At 33.3% G+C, this 21,839-nt stretch overlaps 2 protein-coding genes across 2 annotated transcripts; both read right to left on the bottom strand.

The window, feature by feature from the left end:
• Positions 1–13,089: 13,089 nt before the first annotated feature.
• Positions 13,090–14,039, bottom strand: LOC133669115 (phenylalanine N-monooxygenase CYP79D16-like). The gene has a single exon (XM_062089140.1). It carries the CDS (start codon positions 13,805–13,807, stop codon positions 13,184–13,186), a length of 624 nt encoding a protein of 207 aa, XP_061945124.1. The 5' UTR covers positions 13,808–14,039; the 3' UTR covers positions 13,090–13,183.
• A 3,020-nt stretch (positions 14,040–17,059) lies between these two features.
• On the bottom strand, positions 17,060–20,063 carry LOC133668924 (phenylalanine N-monooxygenase CYP79D16-like). The gene is made up of 2 exons (XM_062088932.1): positions 19,090–20,063; positions 17,060–17,783 (listed from the first exon to the last, which is right to left on the bottom strand). Exons 1-2 carry the CDS (start codon positions 20,044–20,046, stop codon positions 17,154–17,156), a joined length of 1,587 nt encoding a protein of 528 aa, XP_061944916.1. The 5' UTR covers positions 20,047–20,063; the 3' UTR covers positions 17,060–17,153.
• Between the last annotated feature and the right edge of the window lie 1,776 nt (positions 20,064–21,839).

Genomic DNA, 21,839 nt, shown 5'->3' with positions numbered 1-21,839 from the left:
TCTACTAATGGTCTTGACATGCATGGTGTTCCTTGTGTGGCTTTATATAACGAAAGAATTTTAAAAGGGAGAGTCGTGATAAACACCAGATTGCCCCCACACACTATAAATGTGTTATTAATCTATAATGTTTTGTACTCTACTTGTCTTTGAAAAGGGCGAGTCCTGATAGACTATGTCATCTACCAGTCATTATCTATGGCTTCTTGATGTTACAATTATACAATGAGGAGGTTTAATCTCCCTCGTGTTGAAAATTCTCTTAGGATCATCCAATACACAACTCATGATAAATATGGTAAAATGAGAAATAAAACATATAAAAATTTATATGGTTTATTTAAATTTAGTTACGTTCACACAAGTATTAAAAGATTTTATTAAGTAATGTGAGAATTATAATTATATTTTTTTTATTATTAAAAAACAATTGAAAATCTAAGTAAAATTCTCATATGCTCTCTCACGTATATCCAATAATTTTATGAATTCCTATCAAATGGTATCAGAGTTTCACAAACGCTTCTTTTAAGTGAAAAATTGTATGATATGGTATCAGAGTATGATGACATTATGTTTGAATTTTGATTTTGAATCTGGTAAGTAGAAATTTTCTGGTTTTGGTTTAACTCATAATTGGGTAAAGCGAAGTATTTTATGAAAGCTTTTTTATTGGAAGACTACTCTCCTCCATCATAACCTTGATGTTGTGCACATAGAAAAGAACGTATTTGAAAATATTTTCAACACGGTTATGAACGTGGAGGGAAATACAAAAGACAACATTAATGCTAGAATGGATATAACTTCTTTTTTTATCACCGTAAAAATATGGAGTTGATTTATGTTGGTTCATAGGTCACAAAGCCAACTCCACCTTAGACAAGAATGCACAGTTACTTATCTGCCAATGACTTAAAAATCTATGTTTTCCTAATGGACATGCTTCAAATATATCAAGGTTGGTGAATTTAAAGGATTGTAGATTGCATGGAATGAAGAGTTATAACTGCCATGTGTTTATACAAACACTCATTCCATTAGCTTACTGTGATGTATTACCAAAGAGGATATAAGATGCACTCACATAGATTAGTCACTTCTTTAGAGATATATGCTCCGACAAGTTGCGGACACAACACATAGAAAGGCTTGAAATGAATATCATCCAGACAATATGAAAACTTGAGATGATATTCCCTTCATTGTTTTTTGATTTGATGGAGCATTTACTTATATATCGTTTGAGATAAAAATTGGAGGCTCAATCCAATATAGATGGATGTATCAATTCAAGAGGTCAGAGATTACACATGCTTCATAATTAAAATTTTATTGCCCTTCTTTGTATATTTCAAAACATTCATTTAATTCCATGCAGGTACTTGTTCAACATTAAGAGAAAACTAAAAAACAAGGTACATGTTGAGGCTTTGACATGCAAGGCCCATATTGTTGAAGAGATCTCAATAGTTATCTTGTACTATTTTGAGCTTCAATTAAGAAAAAGAATCAACGGTGTTCCAAGATATGATCGACAATGGTGGGGAAGTGTCTTCATGTGTGAACTTGTCAAAATTCTCTCATTCTAGATGACCCGTACAAAAAATGTTGTGAAGGGAAGATATTTGTCAGAAAACGAATTCAGACAAGCACATAATTATGTATTATTTAATTGTAATGAACTAAGACCTTTTATTCTATAAGTATATTACTTAATATATTATTATTTTTTAACAAATTATCTTTTATAATATTATACACTGATATATTATTGAATTTTTTATAGGCAACATCATCAATATTTACTGTCCTGAAACTCACAGCTGACTAAATCTCAAATCTTTCGATTAAAAAATGAATAATTTTCCACGTGGTTTAGAATATATGTAAGTACTTTTTAATTATTCTTATATCTTAGGATACTTAATTTCATTATACATTTCTCATTAATTGTTCAAGATTGTACTTTGTGTACCGTGTTTATCAATTGAGAGAGAATGTTAGTGCTACTTTGTCTTTACTAAGTTTGAGTCCTAAAAGAAATGTGAAGTGCTACAACGAGTATTTCTTTAATGGACATGTGTTTCATACTGAAGAATATAGGAAGGGTAGAAAGACATATAACAATGGAATTTGTGTTAAAGGATCAACTTCTAATGAGTTTGAAGTTGACTACTATGGAAAGTTGAAAAAGGTTATTGAATTGTAATATCATAGCAAGCAGGATAAAGTTTTTTTATTCAAATGTTATTGGTATGATACCGTTGACAAAGGAATCAAAGTATATCCTCATCATGATTTGGTCGAAATTAATTTAAAGGCTAGACTCTACAACATCGATGATGTTTTTATTTTCGCCAAGCAATGCTAGTAATATTAGCATATATAAACTCATTCCTTTAGAAAGGATCATTCAAGAGTTAATTGGTTATCCGTAGTAAAAACTAAACTTAGAGGTCGTGTCGAGGTTGTTCATAATGGTACCGATGAATTAACTGTGAGAGATGAGCTCTTTCAACTTGGTGAGTTAGTTAATCCATATTAAGTTGCTTCGTCTAATGACTTAGAAGAAAATTTAAATTTTAGCATCGTCGAGAATATTTTTGTTGATCTTAACACCAAGGAGTTGAATAATGTTTTGAGCTCTAGCAGACTTACATAAGTTGATGAAAATGATAATGGTGAAATCAACGTAAAAGATTGCGATGGAGATGAAGACGAGTCAATTGATGAATGTGTAATGCCATAAACTATAATGTAATATTTGGATAAAATTCAGTTTAATATAATGACAATGAAGTTAATTTATTATTGAATTATAAGGAAATATTTATTTTATTATTGTGATATGAACTAGTGTTATTGTGTTGTGTGTGCAGTTGTTAATTGAAGTATTTGCAGGATAGATAGATAGATAGAGAATACAAATACAATTCGGCATTAGAAACTGTTTTATAATGATAAAAATACCAATAGACTGTATATTACATACGAGTATACAGGTGAAAGGTGTTCGTCGATATATTCCAATGACCATGTGAATTGCTCGTCTTCTCCCTGACACTATTTATAGTTTTCATTACATACAGGTATACCGATATAATATGTCTTCCGGTATATTCTAGAGACTACGGGAACAGTTCACTTCTCAATACCCTAAAACTTAATGTTCTTTTGACTATTAACTTTTGTTTTCCAACAGCATCATTAACATAATGAAAAATCATCGATAATATTTGGAGGGCTTTTTAAAAAATTTTATGCAAGTTAAAAATTTCCATTTGATTTTATTGACGGAATCACTGATAAAAATATTAAAATATTAATATTTAATTTTCTGTCTATGATTCTGCTGGTAAAAAGTGCCCAGATACCAAGACTATTAAATTTCAATACGACTTTACAAACGAAATCATTAATATAAATATTAAAAACATAAATATTTAATATTTTATCACTAATTTTGTTGGTAAATTTAACTTAAAAGACCAGAATTAAAATAGATGGAGCTTCATTTATTTCTCTCTTCTTCTCTCATGGAGCTGTTTCTATCTCTTTCTCTTCTCTCTCTTTCTCCTCTTCTCTCTCTTCTTTTCATTCTAAATGAATCATTCTCTTCTCTTCTCATCCTCATATATGTTGTCTTTTTTTATTTTATTTTTTTGGGTTTATTAACAATCTCTTTTCTTTTCTTTTCTTTTTATTTTTTGTTGTTTAATTATCAATCAAAATTAAGCACGCCATTAAAGTAATAACTTTTCATTCCTTTTTCTTCCTTTTTTTTATTTTTTTTTGCATCATTTTTGTATTTTTGTCATTATTTTCGTTGAATTTTATGTTCTTAACAATTTTATGAATTAATAAATGTGTTGAATCTTAGTTATTATTGAAATAGTTTTTGTATTATTTTGTTGAATTTTAGTTTATTTTTCAAATGTTTTAATTGTTCAATTTCAATTAAATGTGTAGAATTAGTTTTAATTATTATTTTATATTTATTCCATTTACAATAAATGTTTTTTAAATTTAGGATTAAAGAAATAATTGTGTTGAATTTTAGTTGTTTAATTTAATAAGTTTTACATTATTTTGTCGAATTTTAGTATAAAAAAATCAATATAATTAAAATCGAATTCGGTTACCTTTTACAGGATCTACAAGTAAGCCATCGACAACCTGCCACCTTACTTTGTGACAACAAAGCTACACTCTATATTGCAGCCAATCCAGTTTACCATGAACGAACCAAGCACATCGAATTGGATTGCCACACCGTTCGTGAGAAAATTCAAAATGGCGAAATCAAGACAGCTCATGTGCAAACACAATTCCAAGTAGCTGACATTTTCATCAAGCCACTACCTGCACCTCTGTTCCAGTCCCATCTTCGCAAGTTGGGAGTAATCGACGTTCACACTCCAACTTGAGGGGGAGTGTTAAAGGAAAGATATTGGACAACTATTGTAATAGCATCTCTTCCAATTGTATTTACTGTTTCCTATTGTATTTGCTGAGATTGAGGCAATCATAGTTATTGTGATTGACCTTCTTAGAATAGATTATTTACTTTCCTAGAATAGATTCTGCAAACTGTATAAATCACGTGTATTACAACCTTTTTAATATATACAAGAAACCACAGAGTTTGCAATTCTTTCAGTTTCTGTGTTTAACTATGATTTGTTTGATCAATTTTCACCAGCTTTGACGTTTAAAATGCACGCATTCTGATGCACAGTCATGTGATTAATGGATGAGATGATATCTAGGTTTTGTGCACAACAGAACTCCAAGTCATTAATTTGAAATACGAGCTGAAGTTCCACAGCCACAAATTAATCAAACAGCGGTGGCGGACGGTGATAATGATATTTGTCCTGGAAAACATTGTTCCTCGTGTATCTTGCTGGTCCTCATGTATCTACATATGCAAGCCAAAATTCACCCAGTGTTTCATGTTTCTCTCCTGAAAAACTATGTGGGTACTTCTCTACCTGCGGTTGTTGACCTACCACCAATTCCAGACGAAGGACAGATCCAATTTGAACCTGAGCAGGTGGTTGATACGAGATGGATAAAACGTGGTACCAAGTTTATTGAGGAAAGTTTGGTGCAGTGGAAGAGTTTGCCTGCAAAAGATGCTACCTAGGAGGATACGCAACTACTCAAACAACAATTTCCTGCATTGCACCTTGAGGACAAGGTTCCACTTGTGGGAGGGAGTATTGATACACCAAGAAGATCCTCCAGGGTCTTGAAAACAAATCCCAAGTTTTTAGCTTAAGATTGCATTGTTCTTTTCTAATTTATTGTTTTGAATTTGTTTGCTTGGTCATAAGTGGTTAGTCACCTCCAGAATAATAGCTAAGTCATGGTTTTGACTAGCTGAAGTCTAGGAGTCAGTTTCGCTATTTAGTTGATGTAAAGAAACTCTATTTAAGGAGTTCATTTGGAATACCAGGGACGTGCGGAATTTTATTCAAACTTGTGGTTGTCTTTCACCCAAAGAAAGTCAAGTTACTGTGTGTTTTTCATTGTGATCTGACAGGGACCTATCAATTTGATGGCCTTTGCTACAGCTTCCACCCGGGTATTGCTCTCTCCTTCCTCTGAACCTTTTGCCTTCTCTGATGCAGATAAATATGTTGCTTGGCATGATGTTATGTGTGATGAGATCAAGGCATTGCATGCTAATCACACATGATCTCTAGTACCTTTTCATCCTTTAATGAATATTGTTGGCAGTCAATGGGTGTATCGGATCAAACGTCGTGTTGATGGTAGCATTGAACATTATAAAGCTCGTCTCGTTGCTAGAGGCTTTACCCAGCAGGAAGGCATTGATTATTCTGAAACTTTCAGCCCAGTTATTAAGCAGGCCACCATCATATTAGTCTTTTGCATTGTGGTTTCACGTAATTGGAAGATTCATCAGCTCGATATTCATAATGCATTTCTCAATGGTGTTTTTACGGAAGAGGTCTACATGAAGCAACCTCTAGGTTTTGTTAACCCTACTCTTCCATCTCATATGTGCAGATTGCACTAGTCATTGTATAGTTTAAACCAGGCACTAAAGGCATGGTACACTCGTCTGAGTGATTTTTTGCTCTCCATTGGTTTTTTTGCCTCCAAGGTTGACACCTCCTTGTTTATCTTATCTGATGGTACTAATATCTTTTATCTCTTGGTATATGTTGATGATATTCTACTTATGGGTAGCAACTCTCCCATGCTTCATCGTCTAATACAGTTACTAAGCTCTGAGTTCAAGCTTCGTGACTTAGGTATTGTTCACTACTTTTTAGGTATTAAAGTTCAGTCTACGGGTATGGGTCTGATATTGCGCCAACACAAATATATTCTTGACATCCTCACTTGGGCTGGTATGACTTCTTGCAAACCCATTGATACTTCAGTCTCTCCTTCAAAAATTGCTATACAACCGGATCATCCATTCTCTGATCCCACATGATTTCGTCAAATTATGGGTGCTCTTCAGTATCTTACATTCACTTGCCTAGATATCTGCTTTGCTGTTAATAATGTTTGTCAGTTCATGCATGCTCTTACAGATTCCCATTGGGCTACCGTTAAACGCATTCTCCACTATTTTAAAGGTACGCCATCCTATGGTTTTCATATCACTCGAGGTACCTCTTTTGCTCTCCATGGTTTTACAGATGCAGATTGGGCTGGTAGTATTGATGATCGCAAGTCTACGGGTGGCTATCTTGTCTTCTTTGGTCAAACACCGATTTCATGGAAATCTGGCAAGCAATGTACAGTTGCCCGCTCCTCCACTGAGGCTAAGTATAAAGCCTTAGCAGATGGTAATGTTGAGGTCATCTGGCTTTAATATTTGTTAACAGATCTGCAGGTTCTCTCCATCTCTACTCCTACCATTTGGTGTGATAATTTTGGCGTGACCTATCTCTCAGCGAATCCTATTTTCCATGCGCTTACTAAGCATGTTGAGGTTGATTATCACTTTGTCTGTGACCAGGTTGCAAAGAAAGAAATTCAAATTCCCTTTATCCATTCTCGGGATCAACTTGCTGATGTCTTCACCAAACCACTTTCCTTTTCATCCTATACTGTTTTGAGGTTAAAGCTTCGGGTCGATCCTCCATTCTCAGCTTGAGGGGACGTATTATAGAATGTATAGCATGTATATCTCTGAATAGAAAATTAATGTAGGATTATTTCTATGTTGTAATCCCTACGGTTACTGTTGTGTTATGTCACATATATATATATATATATATATATATATATATATATATATATATATATATATATATATATATATATAAAAGATTGGCTAAGGCTAACCCAAGTCATTCTGTTATTGATAAAAACTATCTTTTAATTAACTCAATTATCCCAATGATAAAACCAAAAATTGATGGATTTCTAGGTTCAACCCCCCCCCCCCCCCCCCCCCCCCCCCCATCTATAAGCTCACTTTTCTTAACAGGGTTCCACATTTTACATGCATTTGGATTGCGACTGCTTTTTTGCCCTCATAAGAATTTCAAACAGGGAAGCTAGCCGCCAACGTTCAAATTTTCATGAACCACTGCATATTGATAGTTTGGATTGCGACTGCTTCTCTCTCTCTCTCATTTCAAAATTTCAGTGATTGATTTTTTTTTTTATGTTTTGAATTATTTCTAAATTTTCAAAACAGTGAGCATTTGAGTATCAGGGATACAAATGCGGAGGCAAGCGTGGTTTTGCAAGAGCCATGCTGTCTTCTGCAATAACAAGTAATGTTTTTTAAAATTTTTATTATTAAAAATTAAATTTGATAATTTATTTTGATTTATTTTTTATAAAGTTATTATAATCTGATAACTTGTATTATAAATTTGACATGTTAATCTAAATTATTTCAAATCAATTAAATATATTGTTATTTAAATATTAAAAAAATATATCATCTAAAAATTTTATTTAGTAAAATATTATTTTTACATGTTGTATGAGTTATTTTTAAACCAGTTATGTTAATCAGATTATATAGAATAAATTCTCACACAATTTAATTTTTTTCTTTAAAAAAATATGTGCAATATTTAAATATTTTTTTAATATTAAAAACAAATTAACAGGTCACGTGACATTCATCATGCTAACTCCCTTTAGGCTACGCACCAACAGTGGCAGATGACCGCCCCCTATTCCTAAACATTGATGGTCGGTTTTGGTGGACCAACTGGTTTAAAAAGTCCAACATCATCTAATCATTTTATATCATGGTTTTTTTTTTTAATTAAGAAACACATATATACTATTTATACTAAACAAAATAAATTTAAAAGCTATATGAATATATAAATTGTAAAGCAATTTTTAATTCTATTTAAATACTTAAATGAAACGCTAATATTTCTCTTAAAAGCAAAAGATAACTAAGAATAAAAATATTTACCCCTGTATTTTTTATTTTATCTTAGAGGTTTTTTTTCCATACCATGAACAAATATTCTTTATTTTTATAAATATATCATGTAAATAAATTCTATTTATATTAAATATATAAAAAATCTCTTTGAAATACTATAAAAATATAAAATAATTAAAATAATAAATGATATTTAAATAAATCAACTAAAAATTTTAAAAATTCAGAGAGGGGGTATTCATTTAAATTTAAATGAAAAATTTATTAAACTGATAAAGAGTTGTTAATATTTTTTTAAAAGCTAAAATATAAAGGAAATCTTTCTCCTAAAAGTCAAATACATAGGAGCATGGAAATATTTAAATATTATTTTATTTTTAAAAATGTGTTTTTTCTTTATCTTAGATGAATGATTTTTTTTTTTTATAAATACATCATGCAATTATAATCTATTTATATCTAATATAAAAGAAAAAAACACAAGATAAAAAATATGAAACTTAAGCACAATATAGTGAGTAACAATTTTGTATTCTAATAGTTTTTACTTGAAAGAATTATATTAGAAAGTGATATAAAATTATTTTTGAAATTTTATCTAATAATTTAAATTTTTTAGTTAAGCTAGTTATTGAACATGCTTATATAATTGTTTTTTGAATACTTCAAGAGTAACTACCAAAAGTTACTCCATGGGTTTATTTTGAGAAGATAGATAATTACAAAGATAAAAAAAGAAAATTACATTTGATCCTAACAAGATGGATAAAATATATTTTCATCTAAACTCAAAAATTATTTTTTAATTTTCTGTCATATCCCTATCATATAAAGTAATTATTCTTAATTTTTACATTATTATTTTTATAATATGATATATTATTAAGTGTCTTGGTTGTCATTATTTCTCTAGCCAGCTGAATTTTAAGAAATTTGACCTAAAATAAAACGCAAATGGAAGTTTAATTTGTTCATAGTACGTACGTACTATATATGTACACACACAAAGTGTTTCTTTAAATGATGTAAGCATTTCTTTTAAATTTTGCTATCTTATTTATAAAGTATATAATGAAAATCGAAGTCTTCTCCTTTTTTTTTTTTTGGATAAAATGAAAATCTATTTTTATGATTTTTTTTCTTCTTTTTTGTGTTTCCGTGTTTAACTATGATTTGTTTGATCAATTTTTCACCAGCTTTGACGTTTAAAATGCACGCATTCTGATGCACAGTCATGTGATTAATGGATGAGATGATATCTAGGTTTTGTGCACAACAGAACTCCAAGTCATTAATTTGAAATACGAGCTGAAGTTCCACAGCCACAAATTAATCAGACAGCGGTGGCGGACGGTGATAATGATATTTGTCCTGGAAAACGTTGTTCCTCGTGTATCTTGCTGGTCCTCATGTATCTACATATGCAAGCCAAAATTCACCCAGTGTTTCATGTTTCTCTCCTGAAAAACTATGTGGGTACTTCTCTACCTGCGGTTGTTGACCTACCACCAATTCCAGACGAAGGACAGATCCAAGTTGAACCTGAGCAGGTGGTTGATACGAGATGGATAAAACGTGGTACCAAGTTTATTGAGGAAAGTTTGGTGCAGTGGAAGAGTTTGCCTGCAAAAGATGCTACCTAGGAGGATACGCAACTACTCAAACAACAATTTCCTGCATTGCACCTTGAGGACAAGGTTCCACTTGTGGGAGGGAGTATTGATACACCAAGAAGATCCTCCAGGGTCTTGAAAACAAATCCCAAGTTTTTAGCTTAAGATTGCATTGTTCTTTTCTAATTTATTGTTTTGAATTTGTTTGCTTGGTCATAAGTGGTTAGTCACCTCCAGAATAATAGCTAAGTCATGGTTTTGACTAGCTGAAGTCTAGGAGTCAGTTTCGCTATTTAGTTGATGTAAAGAAACTCTATTTAAGGAGTTCATTTGGAATACCAGGGACGTGCGGAATTTTATTCAAACTTGTGGTTGTCTTTCACCCAAAGAAAGTCAAGTTACTGTGTGTTTTTCATTGTGATCTGACAGGGACCTATCAATTTGATGGCCTTTGCTACAGCTTCCACCCGGGTATTGCTCTCTCCTTCCTCTGAACCTTTTGCCTTCTCTGATGCAGATAAATATGTTGCTTGGCATGATGTTATGTGTGATGAGATCAAGGCATTGCATGCTAATCACACATGATCTCTAGTACCTTTTCATCCTTTAATGAATATTGTTGGCAGTCAATGGGTGTATCGGATCAAACGTCGTGTTGATGGTAGCATTGAACATTATAAAGCTCGTCTCGTTGCTAGAGGCTTTACCCAGCAGGAAGGCATTGATTATTCTGAAACTTTCAGCCCAGTTATTAAGCAGGCCACCATCATATTAGTCTTTTGCATTGTGGTTTCACGTAATTGGAAGATTCATCAGCTCGATATTCATAATGCATTTCTCAATGGTGTTTTTACGGAAGAGGTCTACATGAAGCAACCTCTAGGTTTTGTTAACCCTACTCTTCCATCTCATATGTGCAGATTGCACTAGTCATTGTATAGTTTAAACCAGGCACTAAAGGCATGGTACACTCGTCTGAGTGATTTTTTGCTCTCCATTGGTTTTTTTGCCTCCAAGGTTGACACCTCCTTGTTTATCTTATCTGATGGTACTAATATCTTTTATCTCTTGGTATATGTTGATGATATTCTACTTATGGGTAGCAACTCTCCCATGCTTCATCGTCTAATACAGTTACTAAGCTCTGAGTTCAAGCTTCGTGACTTAGGTATTGTTCACTACTTTTTAGGTATTAAAGTTCAGTCTACGGGTATGGGTCTGATATTGCGCCAACACAAATATATTCTTGACATCCTCACTTGGGCTGGTATGACTTCTTGCAAACCCATTGATACTTCAGTCTCTCCTTCAAAAATTGCTATACAACCGGATCATCCATTCTCTGATCCCACATGATTTCGTCAAATTATGGGTGCTCTTCAGTATCTTACATTCACTTGCCTAGATATCTGCTTTGCTGTTAATAATGTTTGTCAGTTCATGCATGCTCTTACAGATTCCCATTGGGCTACCGTTAAACGCATTCTCCACTATTTTAAAGGTACGCCATCCTATGGTTTTCATATCACTCGAGGTACCTCTTTTGCTCTACATGGTTTTACAGATGCAGATTGGGCTGGTAGTATTGATGATCGCAAGTCTACGGGTGGCTATCTTGTTTTCTTTGGTCAAACACCGATTTCATGGAAATCTGGCAAGCAACGTACAGTTGCCCGCTCCTCCACTGAGGCTAAGTATAAAGCCTTAGCAGATGGTAATGTTGAGGTCATCTGGCTTTAATATTTGTTTTGAATTCATTTATAACCTTTTGATCTTGAGAGAAGTATTGTAAACCCTTGATAAAAACCTATTGAGGAGCCATATAAAAACCAAATCATTTTTTGCGTGATGATTGTACTGTTAAGGATGACTGAGTTGTCTACTTTTGAGATCTTGTAGGAGCAATTCTGAAGTTATCATCGCTTGAGATCACCTGAATTTTATAAAGGGGGTGTATATCTTTTATTTGGATCCAACGCTGCTTAATTAATTTAAAGGTCTGTAACTCTGTATTCATGCACTTGAAGTTGCCAACTGGATCAATTGAACCTATTAAAACAAAGATGCAAGCTGACGAACGACGTGTCATTTACCTTCTTTTCATAAAGTCTGAACGACATGTCCTTTAGGGTTCTTAATTCGAGATCTGAAAAATTTTGATTGAGTCCCTACTCTTTCCATTGCTTTTAATTATACTAGTAATTGTCTCCTGATTTTTAATTTCATGCTATTTCACCCTTACTAAACTCAATTATCAGCTTCAAAGTTGATCGCTACTTTCATTTTAGTCCTTGGTTCTAAATTTACGCATTTCGAACCTCAATTGACCAATAAACTTTAAATTTTTTCAATTTGACATCTGATTTGGTCAATTCCAGCCTTTACGTTCACGCGCCTTTTTCAACTTGGTGCTTAGTTTTGGATTTCTTCAATCAAGTCTTTAATTACCCATTAAACTTTAATATTTATGCAATTAAGTCTCTGATTGAACCAAATTAATTCTTAAAAATTACAATTCGACTCCTAGACTTTAATTTCTTCCAATTAAAGTCTAAATTGACTTTAAAAAATCAATTTTTCTTGCAATTAATCCCTCAATAAATTCAATTAAACCTTGAAAAATTTCAATTGAATCCTTAAATATCCAATTTGAATTTTCCTCAAATTTAATCTTTCTTTGCCAATGAGGCCTTTATTGGTCGAAAATACAATGTCAAATTTTTTAATCTTGTATATTTTGATCTTTCTCAACCAGTATTCTTCGATAATTTCCTGTGTATTCTGATATATTCTTCTTACTGATATATTTTTGTGATTTTCTTTTTAGTATTTTTTTTATTATTTGCATTTTCTCTTTGTTTCCGGTTTTTTTTGTCTGATTTTTTTGGTGTATATGGGGCCTTCAAAATAGGTAACAACAATATTCAACACTCTTAAATTATATTCTTATTTTCACGGGGGGTTATAAGATCAAACTATCGTAATCCATTAAAATTTTTAATTAACTAGCAGTTAAATAAGAATTCCAAACACAAATCCTTTATGTTTGTTTTCTCAACAATATAAAAGTTACCGGAGTTTATCACATTAACTGCTAATGTTCTGGCACAACCTCTATTGATAATATTTTGCGGCATACACAGTCCTTGTACTCGCTTCAGTATCCGGGATACACTTGTGGAGGCAAGCGTGGTTTTGCAAGTGCACACAGAGGTTTTGCAAGAGCCATGCTGTCTTCTGCAATGGTAAGGTCGATGCTGGATTGACGAGGTGGTAAACTCCAAGTAAACGCTTGAAGAAGTCTAGCAAATAGCATGGTAGTCATTGAAGTCCCTAGTGTCACACCAATGCACCCACGTTTTCCTGTGGAAAACGAAATAAATCGCAGATTATTCTCAGTCAGCACCACCTTCTCCATTTCATTCAGGTGGCGCTCCGGCTTGAACTTGAGCGGCTCATCCCATACTTTGGGGTTTCTGCCCAGTCCTAGACGGCTAAGCAGAACATAGGAACCTTTCGGGATGAAGTAGTTGGCAACTGTTGTATCGGCGGCCGACACATGAGGAAGGTTCAATGGTGCAACAGGGTGAAGCCTGAATGCTTCTCTAGCACATGCCTTAACGTAATTGAGATGCGCAAAGTCTGATTCTTGGACAAGTCTCTCCTTTCCGACCACTCTATCCAGTTCTTGAGTAGCCTTTTCAAGTATCTCAGGTTGGTTTAGCATCTCTGCGAATGCCCATTCACAAGCATTTGATGGATTGTCCACTGCTGCAGTCATTATTTCCTGCAAGTTTCATCATGTTTGAAAATCATTACTATGATATACAGCAGTGAAACTTGATTATTTAAAAAAAAATTCTTAAGGAAAGAGATGCAAACTTGAGACTCTCAAAGGAAAGGTCATGACTGCCAGCAAGGGCGGAACCAGGAATCTTTTTTATCTTGGGCTACGAACAAATAAACATAAATTGTTTTTCAATATCCATTATTGAATAGACACTCTAGTTATCATTTCATTAATGATGTATGAAAATTTTTGTATTATAAATCGAAGAATGAGCTAAGAAACTATATTCCATACCGATAGGAGTTCAGCAGGTGGCAAAGATATGGTAAGTGCGTGAAATATTATAAACTTCGCTTGAGTATTTATTTATTTATTTTATTAATATGAATATCTAGATCAACTCACATATACCTCAACTAATCCTACAGGTCCTGAAGTTAAGGACCATATAAATATTTAGTGGTTTTAAGATTTGTGGGATTCGAACTAGTGATATTTAGAAATCAAACCTAGAGCCTGACCAATTAGGCTACACTCCTCGTGGTTGATTGAGTATTTATTAGCTACTATAAGATGGGGCTAAAGAGTAGAGAGTATTTGGGAACACGGTGCAAACCGCGTTCCCTTAAAATTTATTTTTTTTGCTAAAAAATAATTTTTTTGGTATGTTTTGAATCATTTAGATGTGTTGATTTCAAAAATAATTTTTTAAAAATAAAAAAAAAACATCATTTTGATATATTTTAGCACGAAAAACACTTTAAAAAACAATCGCAACCACATTCCCAAACTTATTTTTTTAATTTTATTTTTTAAAATTAAATTTTTTAATGTTTTTCTATGAATCAAATACATATAAAATGGGATATATAAAGTGGGTTCTTTTATCCAGAATAGAAAATCCTAGAAATTTATTCAACGAGTAAGAAGATAAATTAATGGGATGCTAAAGGCTAAGAAGCCCAATGAAAAGGTACGAGGCTAATAAGAAATAATGCAGAGGAAATATTTACATATCCGGATTTGAAAAAAGATAAATAAAAAGGCTATACTTATAATTATAAGATGAGATATTATATTTTTTTTAAGATCTATTTTTCTACTTGGGCTACAGCCCACCTTAGTCTTCTATGCTCCTCCGCCCCTGACTGCCAGTTAAGTGATTTTTTGCTCTCCATTGGTTTTTTTGCCTCCAAGGTTGACACCTCCTTGTTTAGCTTATCTGATGGTACTAATATCTTTTATCTCTTGGTATATGTTGATGATATTCTACTTATGGGTAGCAACTCTCCCATGCTTCATCGTCTAATACAGTTACTAAGCTCTAAGTTCAAGCTTCGTGACTTAGGTATTGTTCACTACTTTTTAGGTATTAAAGTTCAGTCTACGGGTATGGGTCTGATATTGCGCCAACACAAATATATTCTTGACATCCTCACTTGGGCTGGTATGACTTCTTGCAAACCCATTGATACTTCAGTCTCTCCTTCAAAAATTGCTATACAACCGGATCATCCATTCTCTGATCCCACATGATTTCGTCAAATTATGGGTGCTCTTCAGTATCTTACATTCACTTGCCTAGATATCTGCTTTGCTGTTAATAATGTTTGTCAGTTCATGCATGCTCTTACAGATTCCCATTGGGCTACCGTTAAACGCATTCTCCACTATTTTAAAGGTACGCCATCCTATGGTTTTCATATCACTCGAGGTACCTCTTTTGCTCTACATGGTTTTACAGATGCAGATTGGGCTGGTAGTATTGATGATCGCAAGTCTACGGGTGGCTATCTTGTTTTCTTTGGTCAAACACCGATTTCATGGAAATCTGGCAAGCAACGTACAGTTGCCCGCTCCTCCACTGAGGCTAAGTATAAAGCCTTAGCAGATGGTAATGTTGAGGTCATCTGGCTTTAATATTTGTTTTGAATTCATTTATAACCTTTTGATCTTGAGAGAAGTATTGTAAACCCTTGATAAAAACCTATTGAGGAGCCATATAAAAACCAAATCATTTTTTGCGTGATGATTGTACTGTTAAGGATGACTGAGTTGTCTACTTTTGAGATCTTGTAGGAGCAATTCTGAAGTTATCATCGCTTGAGATCACCTGAATTTTATAAAGGGGGTGTATATCTTTTATTTGGATCCAACGCTGCTTAATTAATTTAAAGGTCTGTAACTCTGTATTCATGCACTTGAAGTTGCCAACTGGATCAATTGAACCTGTTAAAACAAAGATGCAAGCTGACGAACGACGTGTCATTTACCTTCTTTTCATAAAGTCTGAACGACATGTCCTTTAGGGTTCTTAATTCGAGATCTGAAAAATTTTGATTGAGTCCCTACTCTTTCCATTGCTTTTAATTATACTAGTAATTGTCTCCTGATTTTTAATTTCATGCTATTTCACCCTTACTAAACTCAATTATCAGCTTCAAAGTTGATCGCTACTTTCATTTTAGTCCTTGGTTCTAAATTTACGCATTTCGAACCTCAATTGACCAATAAACTTTAAATTTTTTCAATTTGACATCTGATTTGGTCAATTCCAGCCTTTACGTTCACGCGCCTTTTTCAACTTGGTGCTTAGTTTTGGATTTCTTCAATCAAGTCTTTAATTACCCATTAAACTTTAATATTTATGCAATTAAGTCTCTGATTGAACCAAATTAATTCTTAAAAATTACAATTCGACTCCTAGACTTTAATTTCTTCCAATTAAAGTCTAAATTGACTTTAAAAAATCAATTTTTCTTGCAATTAATCCCTCAATAAATTCAATTAAACCTTGAAAAATTTCAATTGAATCCTTAAATATCCAATTTGAATTTTCCTCAAATTTAATCTTTCTTTGCCAATGAGGCCTTTATTGGTCGAAAATACAATGTCAAATTTTTTAATCTTGTATATTTTGATCTTTCTCAACCAGTATTCTTCGATAATTTCCTGTGTATTCTGATATATTCTTCTTACTGATATATTTTTGTGATTTTCTTTTTAGTATTTTTTTTATTATTTGCATTTTCTCTTTGTTTCCGGTTTTTTTTGTCTGATTTTTTTGGTGTATATGGGGCCTTCAAAATAGGTAACAACAATATTCAACACTCTTAAATTATATTCTTATTTTCACGGGGGGTTATAAGATCAAACTATCGTAATCCATTAAAATTTTTAATTAACTAGCAGTTAAATAAGAATTCCAAACACAAATCCTTTATGTTTGTTTTCTCAACAATATAAAAGTTACCGGAGTTTATCACATTAACTGCTAATGTTCTGGCACAACCTCTATTGATAATATTTTGCGGCATACACAGTCCTTGTACTCGCTTCAGTATCCGGGATACACTTGTGGAGGCAAGCGTGGTTTTGCAAGTGCACACAGAGGTTTTGCAAGAGCCATGCTGTCTTCTGCAATGGTAAGGTCGATGCTGGATTGACGAGGTGGTAAACTCCAAGTAAACGCTTGAAGAAGTCTAGCAAATAGCATGGTAGTCATTGAAGTCCCTAGTGTCACACCAATGCACCCACGTTTTCCTGTGGAAAACGAAATAAATCGCAGATTATTCTCAGTCAGCACCACCTTCTCCATTTCATTCAGGTGGCGCTCCGGCTTGAACTTGAGCGGCTCATCCCATACTTTGGGGTTTCTGCCCAGTCCTAGACGGCTAAGCAGAACATAGGAACCTTTCGGGATGAAGTAGTTGGCAACTGTTGTATCGGCGGCCGACACATGAGGAAGGTTCAATGGTGCAACAGGGTGAAGCCTGAATGCTTCTCTAGCACATGCCTTAACGTAATTGAGATGCGCAAAGTCTGATTCTTGGACAAGTCTCTCCTTTCCGACCACTCTATCCAGTTCTTGAGTAGCCTTTTCAAGTATCTCAGGTTGGTTTAGCATCTCTGCGAATGCCCATTCACAAGCATTTGATGGATTGTCCACTGCTGCAGTCATTATTTCCTGCAAGTTTCATCATGTTTGAAAATCATTACTATGATATACAGCAGTGAAACTTGATTATTTAAAAAAAAATTCTTAAGGAAAGAGATGCAAACTTGAGACTCTCAAAGGAAAGGTCATGACTGCCAGCAAGGGCGGAACCAGGAATCTTTTTTATCTTGGGCTACGAACAAATAAACATAAATTGTTTTTCAATATCCATTATTGAATAGACACTCTAGTTATCATTTCATTAATGATGTATGAAAATTTTTGTATTATAAATCGAAGAATGAGCTAAGAAACTATATTCTATACCGATAGGAGTTCAGCAGGTGGCAAAGATATGGTAAGTGCGTGAAATATTATAAACTTCGCTTGAGTATTTATTTATTTATTTTATTAATATGAATATCTAGATCAACTCACATATACCTCAACTAATCCTACAGGTCCTGAAGTTAAGGACCATATAAATATTTAGTGGTTTTAAGATTTGTGGGATTCGAACTAGTGATATTTAGAAATCAAACCTAGAGCCTGACCAATTAGGCTACACTCCTCGTGGTTGATTGAGTATTTATTAGCTACTATAAGATGGGGCTAAAGAGTAGAGAGTATTTGGGAACACGGTGCAAACCGCGTTCCCTTAAAATTTATTTTTTTTGCTAAAAAATAATTTTTTTGGTATGTTTTGAATCATTTAGATGTGTTGATTTCAAAAATAATTTTTTAAAAATAAAAAAAAAAACATCATTTTGATATATTTTAGCACGAAAAACACTTTAAAAAACAATCGCAACCACATTCCCAAACTTATTTTTTTAATTTTATTTTTTAAAATTAAATTTTTTAATGTTTTTCTATGAATCAAATACATATAAAATGGGATATATAAAGTGGGTTCTTTTATCCAGAATAGAAAATCCTAGAAATTTATTCAACGAGTAAGAAGATAAATTAATGGGATGCTAAAGGCTAAGAAGCCCAATGAAAAGGTACGAGGCTAATAAGAAATAATGCAGAGGAAATATTTACATATCCGGATTTGAAAAAAAGATAAATAAAAAGGCTATACTTATAATTATAAGATGAGATATTATATTTTTTTTAAGATCTATTTTTCTACTTGGGCTACAGCCCACCTTAGTCTTCTATGCTCCTCCGCCCCTGACTGCCAGTTAAGCTATGACTAGCTGATCACTGGTATAATTAATTAAGTCTTTTTTTCTCTAAGCAATTGTGTGCCTGGCTAGTTACTTAATATTAAAGACATAAATATGTGTTTCCATGTGGAATTCAAAATGTAAATGCATATAAAACTTACTGTAATTTGAGCTTTTATCTCATCTTTTGACAACAGGGGATTGCCATCAGGATCTTTTAGGGTAATTAAAATATCAAGCAAGTCCTCCGTATCCTTCTTTGCACCATCCTTCCATTGTTGAACCCTCTCATGGATTATGGGATCATGGTATTTATTGATGATCCTATGATTCTCTATCACCACCTTCTCATGCCCATCTAAGTCAAGCCCTATCAAAGATGGCAAAAAATCCGAGATGCAAAATGCATATATATGATTAAGGCAACTGAAAAATGCATCCACATACTCCTCTTCCTCAAAACCAGGTCCACCATCTTTCATTCCCTCCCCAAAAAACCTCTTGTTGAACAGCATCTTCCTAGTCACATTTGCACAGTAGTGCTGGGCAGCAGTTCTCAAATTCACAATGCCACCTTGATGCGCAGACTTCTTGCACTGGTTATACACGTAATGAACAAGGTGATCAGCTTCTTCAACTCTTTTGCTATAAAGCCACTGATGTTTTTTAGGAGAAAGTACATGAGTCATAAGAACTTTCTTCATTTTATTCCATTGGTCTCCAGAGGGAGAGAGAGCTGTTGTTAAGTACCCTCTCGAGATGAGATTTGTGGTCATGGTATGAGGTCTAGATGCAAAGGTATTATCTTGTGCTTTTAAGAATTCACAAGCAATATCAGGACAAATGACAGGAATCACATGAACATTTCCTAAACGGATACAAGCTATTTCAGTGTTCATTTCTTTCATGAGATTGTGTATCCATCGATACACTGGCTTGTTTCGGAGCATGGTAGGGAGGCATCCAACAATAGGCCATGGTTTTGGACCGGGAGGCAATGGGTGTTTCTTGACATTCTTATGGGATTGGAAGAAGTAAAACAGTATGATTGCTAAGACAAGAAGTGAAGCAGGGAAGCTTAATAGGGTTGTGAAGGAAGTTGCAGCAAGATATTCCATGATCAAACAACTCGATCTACTACTGTTGCTGACATGCATGGTGTTCCTTTTGTGGCTTTATATAACAAAAGATTTTCAAAAGGGAGAGTCGTGATAAACACCAGATTGCCCCCACACACTATAAATGTGTTATTAATCTATAATGTTTTGTTCTCTACTTGTCTTTGAAAAGGGAGAGTCCTGATAGACTATGTCATCTACCGTGTCATTATCTTGATGTAACAATTATACAATGAGGAGGTTTAATCCCTCGTTTTGAAAATTCTCATAGGATCATCCAATACACAACTCAAGATAAGTATGGTAAAATGAGAAATAAAACATATAAAAATTTGTATAGTTTATTTAAATTTAGTTAAGTTCACACAAGTATTAAAAGATTTTATTAAATAATATGAGAATTATAATCATATTTTTTTATTAATAAAAAACAATTGAAAATCTAAGTAAAATTCTCATGTACTCTCTCTTGGATATCTGATAATTTTATGAATTCCTATCAAATGGTATTAGAGTTGAACAAACACTTCTTTCAAGTGAAAAATTGTGTGACATGGTATCAGAGTATGATGATATTATGTTTGAATTTTGATTTTCAATCTGGTAAGTAGAAATTTTCTGGTTTTGGTTTGACCCACAATTAGATAAAGCAAAGTATTTTATGGGAGCTTTCTTATTGGAAAACTAATCTCCTCCGTCATAACCTTGACGTTGTGCACGTAGAAAAGAACGTGTATGAGAATATTTTCAGCACGGTTATGGACGTCAAGGAAAATACAAAGGACAACATTAAAGCTAGAATGGATATAACTTTTTTTTTACACCGTAAAAATATAGAGTTGGTTTATGTTGGTTCATAGGTCACAAAGTCAACTCCACCTTAGACAAGAATGCACAATTACTTATCTATCAATGACTTAAAAGTCTCTGTTTTCCTGATGGACATGCTTCAAACATATCAAGGTTGGTGAATTTGAAGGATTGCAGATTGCATAGAATGAAGAGTCATAACTGCCATGTGTTTATGCAAACACTCATTCCATTAGCTTACCGTGATGTATTACCAAGAGGATATGAGATGCACTCACATAGATTAGTCACTTCTTTAGAGATATATGCTCCCATAAGTTGCAGACACAACACATAAAGAGGCTTGAAATGAATATCATCCAGACAATTGCAAACTTGAGATGATATTTCCTTCATTATTTTTCAATTTGATGGAGCATTTACCCATATATTTACCATTTGAGATAAAAATTGGAGGCTCAGTCCAATATAGATGGATGTATCCATTCAAGAGGTCAGAGATTACACATGCTTCATAATTAAAATTTTATTGTCCTTCTTTGCATATTTCAAAACATTCATTTAATTCCATGCAGGTACTTATTCAACCTTAAGAGAAAATTAAAAAAACAAGGCGTATGTTGAGGCTTTAACATGCAAGGCCTATATTATTGAAGAGATCTCAATAGTTATCTTGTACTATTTGGAGCTTCAATTAAGAAAAAGAATCAACCGCGTTCCAAGATATGACAATGGTGGGGAAGTGCTTTCATGTGTGAACTTGTCAATATTCTCTCATCCTGGATGACCCGTACCAAAAATGTTGTGTGAGGAAGATATTTGTCAGAAATAGAATTCAGACAAACACATAATTATGTACTATTTAATTGTGATGAACTAAGACCTTTTATTCTATAAGTATACTACTTAATATGTTATTATTTTTGAACAATTTATCTTTTATAATATTATAAACTGATACATTGTTGAATTTCTTATAGGCA

This window comes from Populus nigra, chromosome 12, assembly GCF_951802175.1.
Source record: "Populus nigra chromosome 12, ddPopNigr1.1, whole genome shotgun sequence".
Classification (NCBI taxonomy): Eukaryota; Viridiplantae; Streptophyta; class Magnoliopsida; order Malpighiales; family Salicaceae; genus Populus; species Populus nigra.
This window is presented reverse-complemented; position numbering and strand designations above follow the sequence as displayed.